General features: G+C 40.8%; 1 protein-coding gene across 1 annotated transcript in view; it reads left to right on the forward strand.

The window, feature by feature from the left end:
- GPC3 (glypican 3) overlaps window positions 1–14,969 on the forward strand; it is a gene marked incomplete at its 5' end in the record, with an annotated part of 208,069 nt that overhangs the window by 136,298 nt on the left and 56,802 nt on the right. The window contains one exon of the mRNA XM_018044068.1: window positions 6,432–6,591. Within this exon, the coding sequence (XP_017899557.1) occupies window positions 6,432–6,591 (160 nt within the window). The remainder of the gene's footprint in view (window positions 1–6,431; window positions 6,592–14,969) is intronic.

Genomic DNA, 14,969 nt, shown 5'->3' on the forward strand with positions numbered 1-14,969 from the left:
GCAGCAGTGATGGAATTCTCCATTTTATTGTAACCAGCTGTCTGAAGCTTTTCAAAACAAACGTGTTTGTGATAAGATGGTTTGGTTCATTAAGACATAGGAGATGCGAGGCTGGGAAAAAAGCAGGAGGCATCCGATGTCATTATCTCTCCCTCCACCCCTGTCCCCCCAACCAGCTCTCCCAGCCAGTAACAGAAGGCTTTCCCATCAAGGTATAGTTCATGGATAGTATCTGAGAAAATGAGATTGAACTGGAAATTATCTTAGGTAGAGAAGTCAAGATGACAAAAAATGTGAGTGAAGGCCCCATTAGTTGATGGCTTTACCTAAGAGAGCATAGGTTTTTTTTGTTGTTGTTGATTTTTGAAGACCTGTGGACTTGGAAGCAGAAGACTCTATTTTTAATGAGGACTCTATCACTTACTTAGTGCTTGGTCTAGTCTTATCTCCTCTCCGAGCCTCCCTTGACATGGGAAATGGGGATGGCAATCTTCCTTGTTTATACAAATTGATAGGGTGGATTTGAGGATTACATGAAAGAACATATGTTAAGTCCTAGCAAAGTGTGTGGCTGATAAAGTCCATATCTGTACAATCAAGATAATTCCAAGAGGCACATTACTTATACCATATAGGCAGATCGAGAATTGCTGCTCTCTCTGGTATAATTTCAGTATATTTGATCCCCCTAAGAACAACAAGTACATCGTTTGATCTTTGTTCTGTCAACCAAGCATGAAAAGAGCTTTGGCCAAATCACACTGTCCCATGCTGCAGTGTTCTTTTGTTATCTTGGTTATGGTTTTAAGAACATGAAATTGCTGTACTCTAGAAAGCCTTTTTTCCTCTTATGCTGTGGTTCTAATTTTCTTAAGTAATTATTCGAGGCCTGTTTCCTTTTATCACACAACCCTGAATACCTGTTCCAAGGAAACTTAAATATTTCGCTTTGTAATCCTGAAGTCACTCACTTTATACAAGAGTATTTTCATTAACTACAAAGACAAAAGGTCATGATGTCCATACCTAAGTAAAAAGGAAATCAGATTTTTAATAAAATGGTTTGAAGAACATGCATTAAGGATTCAGACACCTGTGGAGCTGAGGTGACTCTTGTCCAAAGACGGTTTCACTGGGTTTCCGGCAGGTAGAGTAACACTAGAGTAGCCCTTCTTAAAGTTTAGACTGTGGTTCACTCACAGGAAGGTGGGGACAGGGCAGGGTGGGGCTGTGCTCCACCCGAGACCTACTCAATTAAAAGCTCTGTGGGTGGGGCCTGGAAGCTGGAGTTTTTAACAAACATCCTAGGTGATTCAGATGGAAATTGTCGAAGACTCACTCTCATGGTGTATAAAAATGTACAGACCATTTGACCCAGTAATCCTACTAATGGGAAACTAAGGAAATAATCCAAAATATGGAAAGAACTATTGAATACTCCTGATGATCCATCTTTATTTATAGGAGCAAAAGAACTCAAAGCAATGTAATATTTTCAAAATTAGGAAAATGGTTAGGTCGATTTTGGTAGATCCCTGGAGGGCACTGTGTAGGTGTTTTAAACACATTTGAAGTATTACATTGATCACATTTATTCATTACAACAATTCTAGGAGACAGGCATTTTCCTCATTTTACAGATGAGGACGTTGAGGTGTAGGGAGATTAAGCAGCAAAGTTAGTAAATGGAAAAAAAGAAGTTAATAAGGGGAAAAGCCAGGATTCTAACTCAGTCTAAATTCTTAAGTGCAAGTTCAACTGTGTAAAACTACAGCCGTTAGAAACAAACCCTACCCTCGAAAACCAAACACTGGTTCTTAAAGTTTGGAAATTGGAATTTCCCCCTTATATCCCTTTCTTTCATCTTTCTATTTTAATACTTACATAATGAAAATATGACATCATAAAATAAAAACTGTATATTTAAGCAACTGTGAAAGTTTCATGTGAGTCAACAGAGTAGCAAGGGGGGTAGAAAATGGAAAAAGCAGCGCAGTGGAAAGGTCTCATGTACTTCTCGCTAAGGCCGGCCGAATGATGCAAGGCAGAAATGTCAGGTTTAGTGAATGTTTCAGTGGGGTCGTGGAGCAAAATCATCAGACCAGTGTTTTAATAAGATAGTTTACATTAATAATCATTATTCTGAGCCCTGGCTTTTAAAAAGCTAATAGGATATTGTCCTTTGAAAATAGCAAACAGTTAATCAAAAGCATTAGGCACCTGAAGTTAACTGTACACGGTCCTCATGACTTTCCTTTCATAAAGTGAGCGTTCAGTCTGGAAGACATTGTAAAGAGTGAGAGAGGGAACGAAAAGGTCAATATTGTGAATTGTAATTAGCTGATTTGATTTCTGTGCCAAATTCCAGGCTGTACTAAATTCACAGTCCTCACTGGCAACTCCTCATCACTGACACATTACCTTTCTTTCAACACTCTGGTGCTTCAGAGTCCTTTAAGACTTTTGCATTAACAATAGCTTTCTAGGTTTGGATTGGTTTTGTTAACGAGTGAGGGTTAGGCTCATCAACAACGTCTATGTAATATGGTTGGAAAGTGTGCTGTAATCCTTCTTCAATGCTGAAGTTGTCACCCAAGTGGGAGTAATTTAAGAACTAAAGAAGTAATTTCACTGGCAAAGTTTTAAAGTTTTTTTTTTTTTAATTGCACTTAAAAATACCAGGGAATACTGGAGGCATTGTACACGAGGTTGGAAAACAGCCTCTCAAAGATTAGCTACAGATCTTAGCCAGGGTCGTCCAAAAGCCTTTAGCTATTCATTTACAAGTTTTTCTATAATTCATCTGTGCTTTGGCTTTCTCTTTTTTTATGAGGTTGTAGAAGTAGCTCTTAGAGAATGAAATATGCCATGCCATTTCCTTTTGCTTCAGTTCAATAGCACTGAAGTGCTACTGAGTGCCTGTCATGTGCCAGCGGCTTCCCTGGTGGCTCAGTGGTAAAGAGCCCGCCTGCCAGTGCAGGAGATACGGGTTCGATCCCTGGGTCTGGAAGATCCCCTGGAGCAGGAAATGGCAACCCACTCCAGTATTCTTGCCTGGAGAATCCCATGGACAGAGGAGCCTGGAAAGCTACAGTCTATGGGGTCACAAAAGAGTTGGCTATAACTTAGTGAATAAACAACAACTATGTACCAGACACTGCCTTAAATGGTATGGGGCTCAAAGATAAATAAGGCATTCACTGTCTGGTGGTGGAGTGAAGCCACATGTACAATAAATAATACCAGGTTGCATTCATAAAGTGCTATTTGGGAGGTACAGATACAGGGAGCAGTGCTGGAAGAGGGAAAGGGAGAATTATAATGACCATCTGTGGTGGCCAAGAAGGCTTTATTAAGGAAGTGACATTTGAACTTGGCTTGAAAGGATGGAGTGCTTTCAATAGACGGAAATGAAAACAACTCACATTAGGTGCTCAATTAATGTTTGCTGAAGGGATTAATAAAAGGCACAGATGTGAGATGTGCTTGAGAAACAGCAAGTCCACAAAGCTGTATCTAACCACAGATTCCCCTTATGTGAACAATTCTAATTCAGGTAATCTGTGACATACATGAAAGATGTATTTTTCAAAATTGACCTTACAACATGTATGTCAAAAGCAGTTTTCCCATACATTTCATAATGGTAATGGAAGCAATTAGGGTGGTTTGGTCAAACTGAAATCACATTATCGTCTAGGTAGTAGCACTCAAATAGTTAATGAACCCTGGTAATCCATGAAACCCAAGGATCCAGACAGTCAAAATGACTTGCACAATACTAAGTATTATTTGCCTTTTTCACTGCGCTGATATTTGCACTGATGGTACAGAAGCAATAGTGAGTACAACTGTTAGTACCACAGTATGAATCAAGGCAGTGACACCAAATTGTACTCGTAATCATTACACTTGCAGGAAAATAAAAGGCACTTCACTTAAGAATATCATTGCTAAAGCAGTAAAAATCATTAATATATTAAACCTTAACAATTGAGTGAACTTTAAAAAAATATTCTGTGTTATGACATTTGATTTACGTGTAAGGTACTTATGCTACAAACTGTGTTGATACATGTCTTAAGGAAAAGCATTTGTGAGATTATTTAAGCCATGAGCTAAATTAGCCTTTTTTACTGACTGACAAACTATGGTTATGCAGGCTTCAGTATTTGTTAGACATTTTGTTTGAAAGGAACAAAGAGAGCCTGACAGTTAAAGGAAATACTGACAGTGTTTGTTGCCAAGGATAAAATTCAAACTTTAAAGAGTAAATTAAAAAAAAAAAAGAGTAAATTAAAATTTTGGAAAACTTGTATCTATCACCATGACCTTGAGAGCTTCCCAATTCTTCAAAGACTTTTTAAATGAGATTGGAGATGATGTTAATGAATGTGATTTTTAAAATATCATATAATGAAAGGTGTCAACATTTGGGAGACCTGCAGAGCTCAGTGAACCAATATTTTCCAGATGATCTGTGCATGATGAGACAAAATGGGTAAAAGGCCCATTCAAAATTCAAAATATACCAATGGATTTTAATGTAACATAACATGAAAAGTTTACTTACATGGTTTCATATTTAACATTGCAAGTAACCTTTTTCACTTGTTGAGTTTTTATGTAGTTTCAATGAAAACTATCCAGAATTATCTGAAAAGGCTACTCTTAATAAAATACTTCTGTCTTTTCCTATTACATACCTGTGAGAAGCTGGATTTTCTGCAGATGTTTCAACTGAAACAACATATAACAACAGATTGAAGGGAGAAGTAGATATGATAATCCAGGTATCATATGAAGCTAGATATTAAAGGTACTTGCAAAAATGTAAAACTATGCCAGCCTTCCTTCTAATGGTTTTATGTCAGGGGAAAATATATTTCTTTTTCATTAAAAATGCTATTTATGTTAACATGTTATGGGTTTTTTATTTGTTATGTTTAAATTAGTTTTTAAATATTTCTTTTAATTTCTCAGTTGTAATTTCTGAGATGGTAATGTTGATAGATACAACTATATAATTAAAAGTTCCCTGATATTCCCAATAAGAGTATAAAGGGGTCCTGAAATCTAAATGTTGGAGAACTGCTGATCTAGCTTATCCCAGCCTTTGTGTCTATATTATATGTTTAGATGCGTAGGATGGGGGAAAGGGTAGAGAAAGAAATGTGTTACAGAGTTTGATGGTGGAGATGGTGCTGGAGTAGAAGATGATAGAGGGGTTGGCTTCACTGATACCTTTAGAGGCTGTTGTCCAGGAAAGAACCAGCTTTTCATTGTGGATTTTTCTTTCTTTGCTTAGAAAGAGAAACAAACCTGCAGAGTCACATTTCTCTATGGTATATAGCTTGTTCCAAGTAGATCATGGTGTAACAGCTAAATCACAGGTGGAGAGCAGAAAAGTATATTTTGCAGGGACAGTGAACACAGTGAAAGCCACGGCAACCAAAATGTGCCTGTGTAAATATTCAGCATTTCTTTTCTTGGATACCTGCTCTGCAATTGCGAAAGTCTCACTTTCTGCATATCCACATCTTTTGTTGTCCATTATTTAAAAATAGGAGGTGGACTGATATTTAGGACTAAACATGGATGGTGGGGCAGAAGCTCCAGTAGGAACAGAGGGTGTTGGAATACAGCCTTGGAGAGAGATGGTGAGGAAAAGTAAAATTGCCCTCAGAAGACCACTCATGCTGTGAGCTGGGCTTCTGAGTCCGTGGTGAGACTTTTGGGAGGTGGAAGTCACCCTAAAATTAAAAAGGCCTTGACTGTGTGACTGAAAGGCCAGATACTGCACAGCAAAACAGGCATGCCTCTTATTAGTTATGTGATCTACAATAAAGCAGAATGAATTTCAAAGCATCTTATTGAAACTGTAGAGGATGGAGATTTTAAGTTTTTCAAGTGGTCAGGGCATAGTATGGAACAATTAATTATAAGTATTCATCTAAATGTGTATAAAATGCCACTGCCATTTTCTTCATGTGGTGGGATGCATTTGCTGATTTAATTAGGTGAATGTAAATACAGATCTAGTGGACTTTCACAGGCATCTTTTCTGAACTTGGTGTTCTCTCAGCCTATAAATATGCTTTGCCTATCATCACTTAGTTCCTCATCGGTGACTTCTCCTCCCACGGAGGCTGAAGACATGGGAAAGTTTTGATACAATATTCATTCTGGCTACTGATGGTGGAAGTAGAGTGGAAGAGTGGAGAATCATGTCAAATGCTATGGAAAGGTCCAGAAGTATGCAGCTCTAAAGAGTATAAGCAATGTATGTCTACGTAAGATTGAAAATGATTTTTAAAACTTTCTGTGTAGCTCTTTTTCCCATTTTAAAATGCTTCCCGTTAACAACACACTGTCTTAGACCTACCTGAGAAATACGGAAAGTTGCTGCAATCCTGGTTGTTTTCTTTCAGCTCCTGAGGACCATGTCTGTACCCAAAGGCAGAGTTCTGGATAAAAACCTTGATGAGGAAGGGCTTGAAAGTGGAGACTGCGGCGATGATGAAGATGAGTGCATCGGAGGCTCTGGCGATGGAATGATGAAAGTGAAGAACCAGCTCCGCTTCCTTGCAGGTAAGTGATTAGTGCTGGTTCAAATCTGAGCTAAAATCATGATGCTTGAGAATTGAATACCAATTGAATCTGCTCTTTATAACTTCACTAAAATCTCTGTAACACACAATACCATCAAGGAAAGGCAACACTTTAGAAAAATGAAGTTTTCAGGTAGCTTTTTAAAAAGATCTCTGGACCTAAAAGGGTAACTTCCTGTTTTTCATTGTCTAAAATGAACTGACCTAAATCAGTTGGCTTTGTTTCCTACTGGAAATTTCCTTGGTTCTTCTCAGTTATAAAAAGAGATGCAAAAAGAAATGCAATCTTGAGAGCCTAGTGAAAAGCCAATGGTGGGGTAACTTTCAAAGAAAAGACATTAGGGGACTTTCTCCTCTTAGAATGTCATATTTAGTTTTTTCCACTAGTAGTTTAACACTGATAGGCTATGCTACATAACTGTACAGCTACATGAAAACAAGTAGAAGAAAAATAGAGAGCTGATGCTGCCAAGAAGGCAAAACAACCATAACAAAAAATATTTCTTCACAAGCCACATTTGTATCAATTAGCCCAATGTACAAAATGCTTTCGTATGGATAGGCATTCTTGTTTCCATTTATACGGAGAGATAAAGTAGTGTATGACTACAAGAAAATTGGGGCTCAGAGAAGAAATGAGATTCATCTAAATGAAAGAGCTAGAAATCCTACTTGGGTCTTAAGACTTCTGATGTCCGTTCTTCCTTCTGCAATGCACAGCCGTCTCCTTGAAACCCTATTGCCCGTGGCCTCTGAGACCCTACAAGCTCCTCCTTCTGTTTCAACCTCTTTACTTCCCCTATTTCTTTCTAATGCTGTCCTGAAACTGAGTCTCTTCTTAAGCTTCTATGTTTTCTCACTTCTCCAGAGAAAATACGTATCTTATCTACTTTGGCTATTTCATTTTTTTTAAATGATTTCTGTAAGTTCTTTTTTTTTATTCTGGCAAAAAGAGTCTGATATGAAATCTACCCTCTTAATAAACTTTTTCAAATATTTATTTTTTTTGACTGTACCAAGTCTTTAATTGCAGCACATAAGAATTTTGATCTTCATTGTGGCATGTAGGATCTTTAGTTGCAGCATGTGAATCCTTAGTTGTGGGATGTAGGATCTAGTTCCCTGACCAGGGTTAGAACCTGGGCCCCCTGCCTTGGGAGCACAGAGTCTTAGCCACTGGACCACCAGGGAAGTCCCTCATAACAAACTTTTAAGTGTACAGTATTGTTAGTAATATACAGATTATACAGCAGATCTCTAGACTTCTTCATTTGTGTGACTGAAAATCTGTCCCCATTAAACACTAACTTCCCTTTCCCCCTCCCTCAGTCCCTGGCACCAGCATTTGACTTTCTGCATCCATGAGTTTGGCTTCTTAGCTCCTCATAGAAGTGGAGTCACGTAGTCCTTCTGTGATTGGCTTATTTCACTCAGCATGATGTCCTCAAGTTTCATCCACATTGTAGTGTATGACTACAGGATTTCCCTCTTCTTAAGGCTAAATAAGGTTCCACTGTATGCCTGTCCATGATTACTTTATTCCTTTAGCCATCAGTGGACATTTAGGCTGTTTCTACCTCTTGGCTGTTGTGGTTAATGCTGCAGTGAACATTCTTTAAATATTATACCACTGTGGGGATAACTCATAAAATCATTACCTCCAGCCTTCACCGGTCTCCAGAGCTACCTTCCCAGATCTCCAGCTGCTTACTAGCTTTCTTCTTCCTGACTTTCCCACCATTACCCCTAACTCTATGTATCATAAATCAAACTTAACAATAGACCATCTCAAACTGGTTCCTCCCTTAATATCATTATTTTTCTAATGCCACTACCATTATCCCAGTCACTGAGGCTTAAAACTGAAGTCATTTTTGACTCGTCTCCCTTGACTTTCATATACAATTGGGCACCAAATCTCTGTAGATGATTTATCTTTTTTTTTTTCCTGCTTCTCTCACTGTTTCCTTTCTATCCTCCCTTCCTCACATCCCCCACCCCCACATATGCTAAGATCACATCGTAAGTGGTCTCCAGGCTTCTAGGCTAAGCCAGGAGTATTGAGAGCCTTAGGCTAACAGATTAGAGAACAAAGAATCAGACTCAGGCAGAAGATTCCACCAAATTCACCTTGTACAGCTGCCAGGTTAATCTTTCTAAAGCAACTCCTACCTCTTCCTAGCTCAGCTACCTTCATCCTGTCCCTGTTGCCTGGAGGGTTATGCTCAGACTCCTTAGCAGAGTTCTGAGGGCTTTCTGGTCTAGCCTAAAGTATCCTTCCCGTGTCATTTCCCACCACTAGCCCCACAGCAAGCCTACTCTTCAGAAAGAGCAAACCATACTCATCCCCCAGGAGCATGAATTGACATACTGTTCTTATTCCTGTCTTCAAATGTTCCTCACATTTATTTCTATGTACATACCCTTTTATTTTCTATTGAATCACACCCATCCCTAAAAGTACATTTCAAATATTATGCAGTGAAAATATTTTTAGGGGTCGAGTAAATTTGTATTTGAATTCTGGCTCTATTCCTTATGAGCTAGAAGGACCTGGGTCAGTTCTTAACCTCCTAGCTAAATCTGCATTCCCTCATCCATCAAAAGGGGATCCACTTGATTCATCCATCAGTAAGCAACTAGTTCAGGATCAAATCAAGGGGAAAAGTTGGTGAAGCAGCTGTCCCAGTATCTGCAACATACTGGGTGCTCCATAATTGTTCGTTTCCTTCAATGAAATCTTTCACAACCATCTCATTGCATACTTATCGCTGCCCTCTGAATTACGAAAACAAATTCTGCCAATACTAAAACTCATAGAAGGTTTTGTTTATTAGACACTTACCATGCTGCGAGTGCTGTGCCAGAAGTTCACACACGTCGCCTCATGTCATTTTCACACCACCACTATTATTATTCCCACTTTACAGATGAGAAAACTGATGCTGGAAGAGGTAGAGTAATTTGCTTAAGGTCATGCAGTGGCTAAGGTCGGAGTCAGGATTCAGAGTCAGGCAGTCAGCTTTCAGAGGCCATTTATTAGACAAATCTGCTTTGCATTTTGCTCCCCCCGAAAAGCTTGTGGTCAGCTAAAGGCTGCTTAGATGACTCAGCAAACTAGTAACTGGTCCCCATGCTGATCCTTAGTACACACCACTGTTCGTGTTTCTCCAAAAGTCCCTGTTTATCCCTCCTCTTGCTCTCCTGCCTAGAAGCCACTTCCCTATCCATTTCAAAGTGCAATTCCCCGATTCCATGGTGACTTAACTTTTTTAAAGAGTGTTTGGTGTGGGACCTTGTCAAGGGCCTTTTCAAAATATAAATAGATTACATCTCCTGGTTTCCCTTTGTCCAAATGTGCATTTATCCTCTCAAAGAATTCTAGTCAATTAGTTAGGCGTGATTAACCCTAAGTGCTTTATCAACTGTAAAATGCTACACAAATGGTGGTTAATTTCCAGAAAAAATGATGCTTTACTCCCAGTAGGATACACTTGCCTAACATGTTCAGTGAGCCTACCTGCCTGGAGTTCCTTGGGTCCCCTTTCAAATGCTTCTTATGAAGAGGAGACTCATTGGCAATCTGCCAGGCTCGTGGCACAATAGCTATTTGGAATAACAAGCTATACACTTTGGTCAGCTATTACACAATTTTACCCCAAATCTGGGTAGATGCCATCTGATCCTGGTGATACATCAACATCCACTTCGTCAACTAGACTTGGAACACTGCGTGCATTTACCTCTATCTCATTTAGAGCTTCCAAATTCCTTCCTCCAAAACACAACTTGAAAATAAAAAACAAGGCTCAGAGTATGTTCAGACTCTCTCCTGTCTCCCTTTTGGCCCCGAACAGTTCTTTTGCACTCTGGCCAGTAAGCAGTCCTACTGGCTGCTCTCCCTGGCTCACTTACTCCCAGATTTTGACGCACTGGAGGAAGTGCAGGATGCTGAGCTTCTATTCTTGGCTTTGCTTCTAACTCCCATGTGTCCCGGTGCAGGCCCCTGCCTCTTTTGAGAAGTCAGTTTCTCCATTTGTAAAATGAAGAGAATGCCCAGGCGTCTCTCGCTGGCCATGCTATTGCCAACAGTCTGTGACGATGTTGGCTTTAGTCCCTGGCAACATTCTTACTGGAGTCTTTCAGGGACACCTTCTTCTGACCATGCAGATTCCCTGTGTTTTGTTCTTCTCCGGAGCTATTTACACATTAAAACAGATCTTATATTCTCTATACCAGCTCCTTTGACTGTTCCAGTCAGACAAGCCAGGCTTCTTTTACCAAGGGCTGCCCACACGTGGCCCTTGGCACACTTGTAGGCCAGGATGCTCATAAGAAGTTCTGAGCAGTATCCAGGCCTTCTGAGCTATATTCACTTTTAAAAGTCTTCATCCTAAAGTTTCCCAAGTGCTCTCTCTTTTTCTATAATTCTTCTTTCTGAATTTGGAGTCTGACCCTTCTTTCCGATTGTTAAATTTAATTGCTGCTGAGATGACCACTAAAAAGTGTCTTCTTACCCACAGTTACAGCTGACCTATTCCTTTCACTCCTCAAAACAAGGCTAATATGTTTTCCTTTTGGAGGGTTACCTCCTTTCTCAGCCTATTTCATAGTGTTGTGGCCATTAAATAAAATAATCCATGCAAAGCACTTGGCACAGGGTCTGGGACCTAGTAAACACTCTAAAAATGTTACCTACTGTTAAAGCACCTGGCGTGTTGCTGTTGCTACTGACCTATGGGAACTCCAAGAGCCTGCAAATGTAGATCAGAATTAATCGCCTTATTTTTTGGTTTATTTAAGACCCATAAAAGGCAACTAAAGCCAGGTAACTGACATTCTGCAATCTCCCCTTACCCCATGCTACTCCAAATGGGGTCCATGGAGCAGCAGCATCTGTATCAGCTGGGAGCTTGTTAGAAATGCAGGATCTAAAAACTGGAAATAGAAGTGCCTTATGACCCAGCAATCCCACTACTGGGCATACACACCAAGGAAACCAGAATTGAAAGAGACACGAGTACCCCAGTGTTCATTGCAGCACTGTTTATAATAGCCAGGACATGGAAGCAACCTAGATGTCCATCAGCAGATGAATGGATAAGAAAGCAGTGGTACATATACACAATGGAGTATTACTCAGCCATTCAAAAGAATACATTGGAATCAGTTCTAATGAGATGGATGAAACTGGAGCCGATTATACAGAGTGAAGTAAGCCAGAAAGAAAAACAACAATACAGTATGCTAACACATATATATGGAATTTAGAAAGATGGTAACGATAACCCTGTATGCGAGACAGCAAAAGAGACACAGATGTATAGAACAGTCTTTTGGACTCTGTGGGAGAGGGAGAGGGAGAGGGGAGGATGATTTGGGAGAATGGCACTGAAACATGTATAATATCATATATGAAACGAATCGCCAGTCCAGGTTCGATGCATGATACAGGATGCTCGGGGCTGGTGCACTGGGATGACCCAGAGGGATGGTATGGGGAGGGTGGTGGGAGGGGGGTTCAGAATGGGGAACACGTGTATACCTGTGGCGGATTCATGTTGATGTATTGCAAAACCAATACAATATTGTAAAGTAATTAGCCTCTAATTAAAATATTTTTTTTAAAGTAATAGAAAATACTTTTCATGAAGAAAAAAAAAGAAATGCAGGATCTTAGGCCCCACCTCAAGACCTACTGAATCAGGAGGTCATGTTAACACAATCCCTAGGTGATTTGTTTAGTCGTTACCACCTTCTAATTGAACTCTTGTGGCATTTAGGCTTAATACTTGAAGCATCCAAGAAGCTGCTAACCTGTCCCTGCATTGAGTTAAGTACTCTAAGGAGTATAAGAGAGGCCCAAGGCCCATCATCTCTGTGATAGGTTAGGATACTTCGGTTCTAGTCCTAGCATATTTACTGTAGTGGGACCTTGAGCAAGTTATGTCGCTGCTCTGAGCCTCAGTTTCTCCAGCTATGAAATGGGGATAATCATACTTGCCTACTTCAATGGGTGGTTGTGAAAATCAAATGTGATAATAAGTGTGAAAGTGCTTTGTAACCTATGAAGCTCTACAAATATTTATAACAAGCAGAGGACTGTTATTCTTCCAAAGTCTCTGGAAGCTCTTTGGTTTTCTCAGCAACCCTAGTTCAGCATGTATTTTCTGAAAAGATTGAATTTAGCACATGAGTTATAAAGCACTCACATTGAACACCCATGTTCAGACTCCCTTCCAAAGACAGATCATCCATGATGGACCTGGTGCAATAAGATGACTGTTTTGTTGCCAGGTTGCCATCAGCATTGTTCCTAGTTTTTGGCCTTGTCAAAGCTCTTATTGTAAGCTATTTGGGTAGCTGGCAACTCCCAGAGCTTTGGCTGGGGCTGATCCCTGAGAAGCTTTCCAAGCTCTGGCCATGTGTCCCTGGCCAAGACATGATGACTAAGCATCTTAAGCATCTGCTTCCTGTCCGCCAAGTCTCACCCACAGAGAAAACACACACACATGCCCATGCGCACACATGTACACACACACACACGTAGGTGTGCACATGTGCATACCTGCTGTTGGAAACACAATTGAAATTTATGCTCACAGAAAAACTCCTAGCAAGAAGTACCTGTCTCAGAGACATCTGTGTTACCACTCCCTCACCCCTGTCTCTCCTGGACCTCTTCTTGCTCCAGCTTGTGCTGTTCTGTGGGTACAGCCAAAGCATGCTGGCGAGCCTAACATCTTTATAACAGCGAGTCAGAAAACAAAGAGACTCTTGTCTCAAGCTGGGCCAAAGAATGGATACTGCGAAAGCTGATTTCTTTGGATGAGGAAAGCAGAAACAGACCACAGTATATAGGAACATTCCTGGTGGCTCCCTGGGAGGCAGAGGGGCTTCAGCTGCTTGGTGGCAGCGTGGGGAGAACAGTTCATGGAACACACCTCGGGCCTGGGACTTGAACCAGCCCTAGAACCAAGGGGCACTTTCCTGCCATACTCAACCAGTGTTTCTTGTGGAAATATTTGCCCTCAAGAAACATGCAGTCTCTTCATGTCAGTGTGAGGGCTGAAAAAAGAAAACTTGACACTTGTTCCCTGACTGGAAGTGAAGGTGAAATCCAAGTCTCAGTAGGTGCCTTCTGCCATTCCTCTGTGTCCTCCCCAGCTGTTGGGAGGGACAGAAGCTGTCTGCTTCCCCACCCCTCCCAGTCACCCCTTCCCAGCAGTTCTGGAGAGAAGCTGTGAGCCCCAGGAGTCTCTGCACCCCATAGTTCCTCCCTACAGTTACTTTACAATCTGGAAGCAAAAGAACAATGACTCTCCTCTTGCTAAAAACAGAGATTAGAAAATATTTTTAAGCCAATGATTTTCATTCTTTTTTTTTTTTTTTTCAAGTGGAGAAGGAAATGGCAACCCACTCCAGTGTTCTTGCCTGGAGAATCCCAGGGACGGGGGAGCCTGGTGGGCTGCTGTCTTTGGGGTCGCACAGAGTCAGACACGACTGAAGCGACTTAGCAGCAGCAGCAGCGGCAGCAGCCTTATACTCTGATTCCTAACATGCTTGTGCACATAGAATAAGGGAAGGCTGCTTCAGTGGCTTGACTGTTCTTCTGAACTGTCAAATCAAACCCTCACAAATGTGGGCTGGTAGTCACGTGTTTTAATAAAGTCATTGACTGGTTGGCTTGGTGAAAAGGGTACAATTAATGGAGGAACTCTAAAATGGGCCTTTGATCATGGGTAACATCTGCAAATTTTTCACACTTTAGAACAAATCATATTGCCTGCTGAAGAATGAGTACAGGGTTTGTAGGAGAATGAAATGTCCTCGGATTTTTTTAATGGGAAAGTGATCAAGTCCTGTTCAGAGCTCAAAATATATGCGGATTTATACTGCCCTGCTGGTAACAAGTCCAGGAATAGATTATGGCCGTGTTCCCACAATGTAGTCTATAGTTTGAATGACCTGATCTCACTTCCTTTGCACTCCTTGGAAACCCAGCAGTCAGATCTTTGGCGCCTATGTTGAAGGTTGCTAACCACTAAGTAATCAACTTCTGAAATTCTCAGCTAAGATCCTGTAGTGACTCCCTTCAACCTTCTTCCTTGGGATATCAGTCCCTCAACCATAAGATCTCAGCATAAGTGGACCCCCTGTCATTTACCCTGGGTCCCATCTGATGGGTGAATGGGACACTCTCCTACCCTTAGGCTGCTGAAGCTTGAGATATCACGGGAAGGAGGGCATTTCATCTATGGAGTCAGACAAACTGAGTCTCAGTTCTGCTCTGTTACCTACCAGTGTTGGACTTGGACAAAGTCACTCAACTCCTCTGAGCCTCATATTCCTCATATG

Source organism: Capra hircus, assembly GCF_001704415.2.
Source record: "Capra hircus breed San Clemente chromosome X unlocalized genomic scaffold, ASM170441v1, whole genome shotgun sequence".
In the NCBI taxonomy this organism is placed as follows: Eukaryota; Metazoa; Chordata; class Mammalia; order Artiodactyla; family Bovidae; genus Capra; species Capra hircus.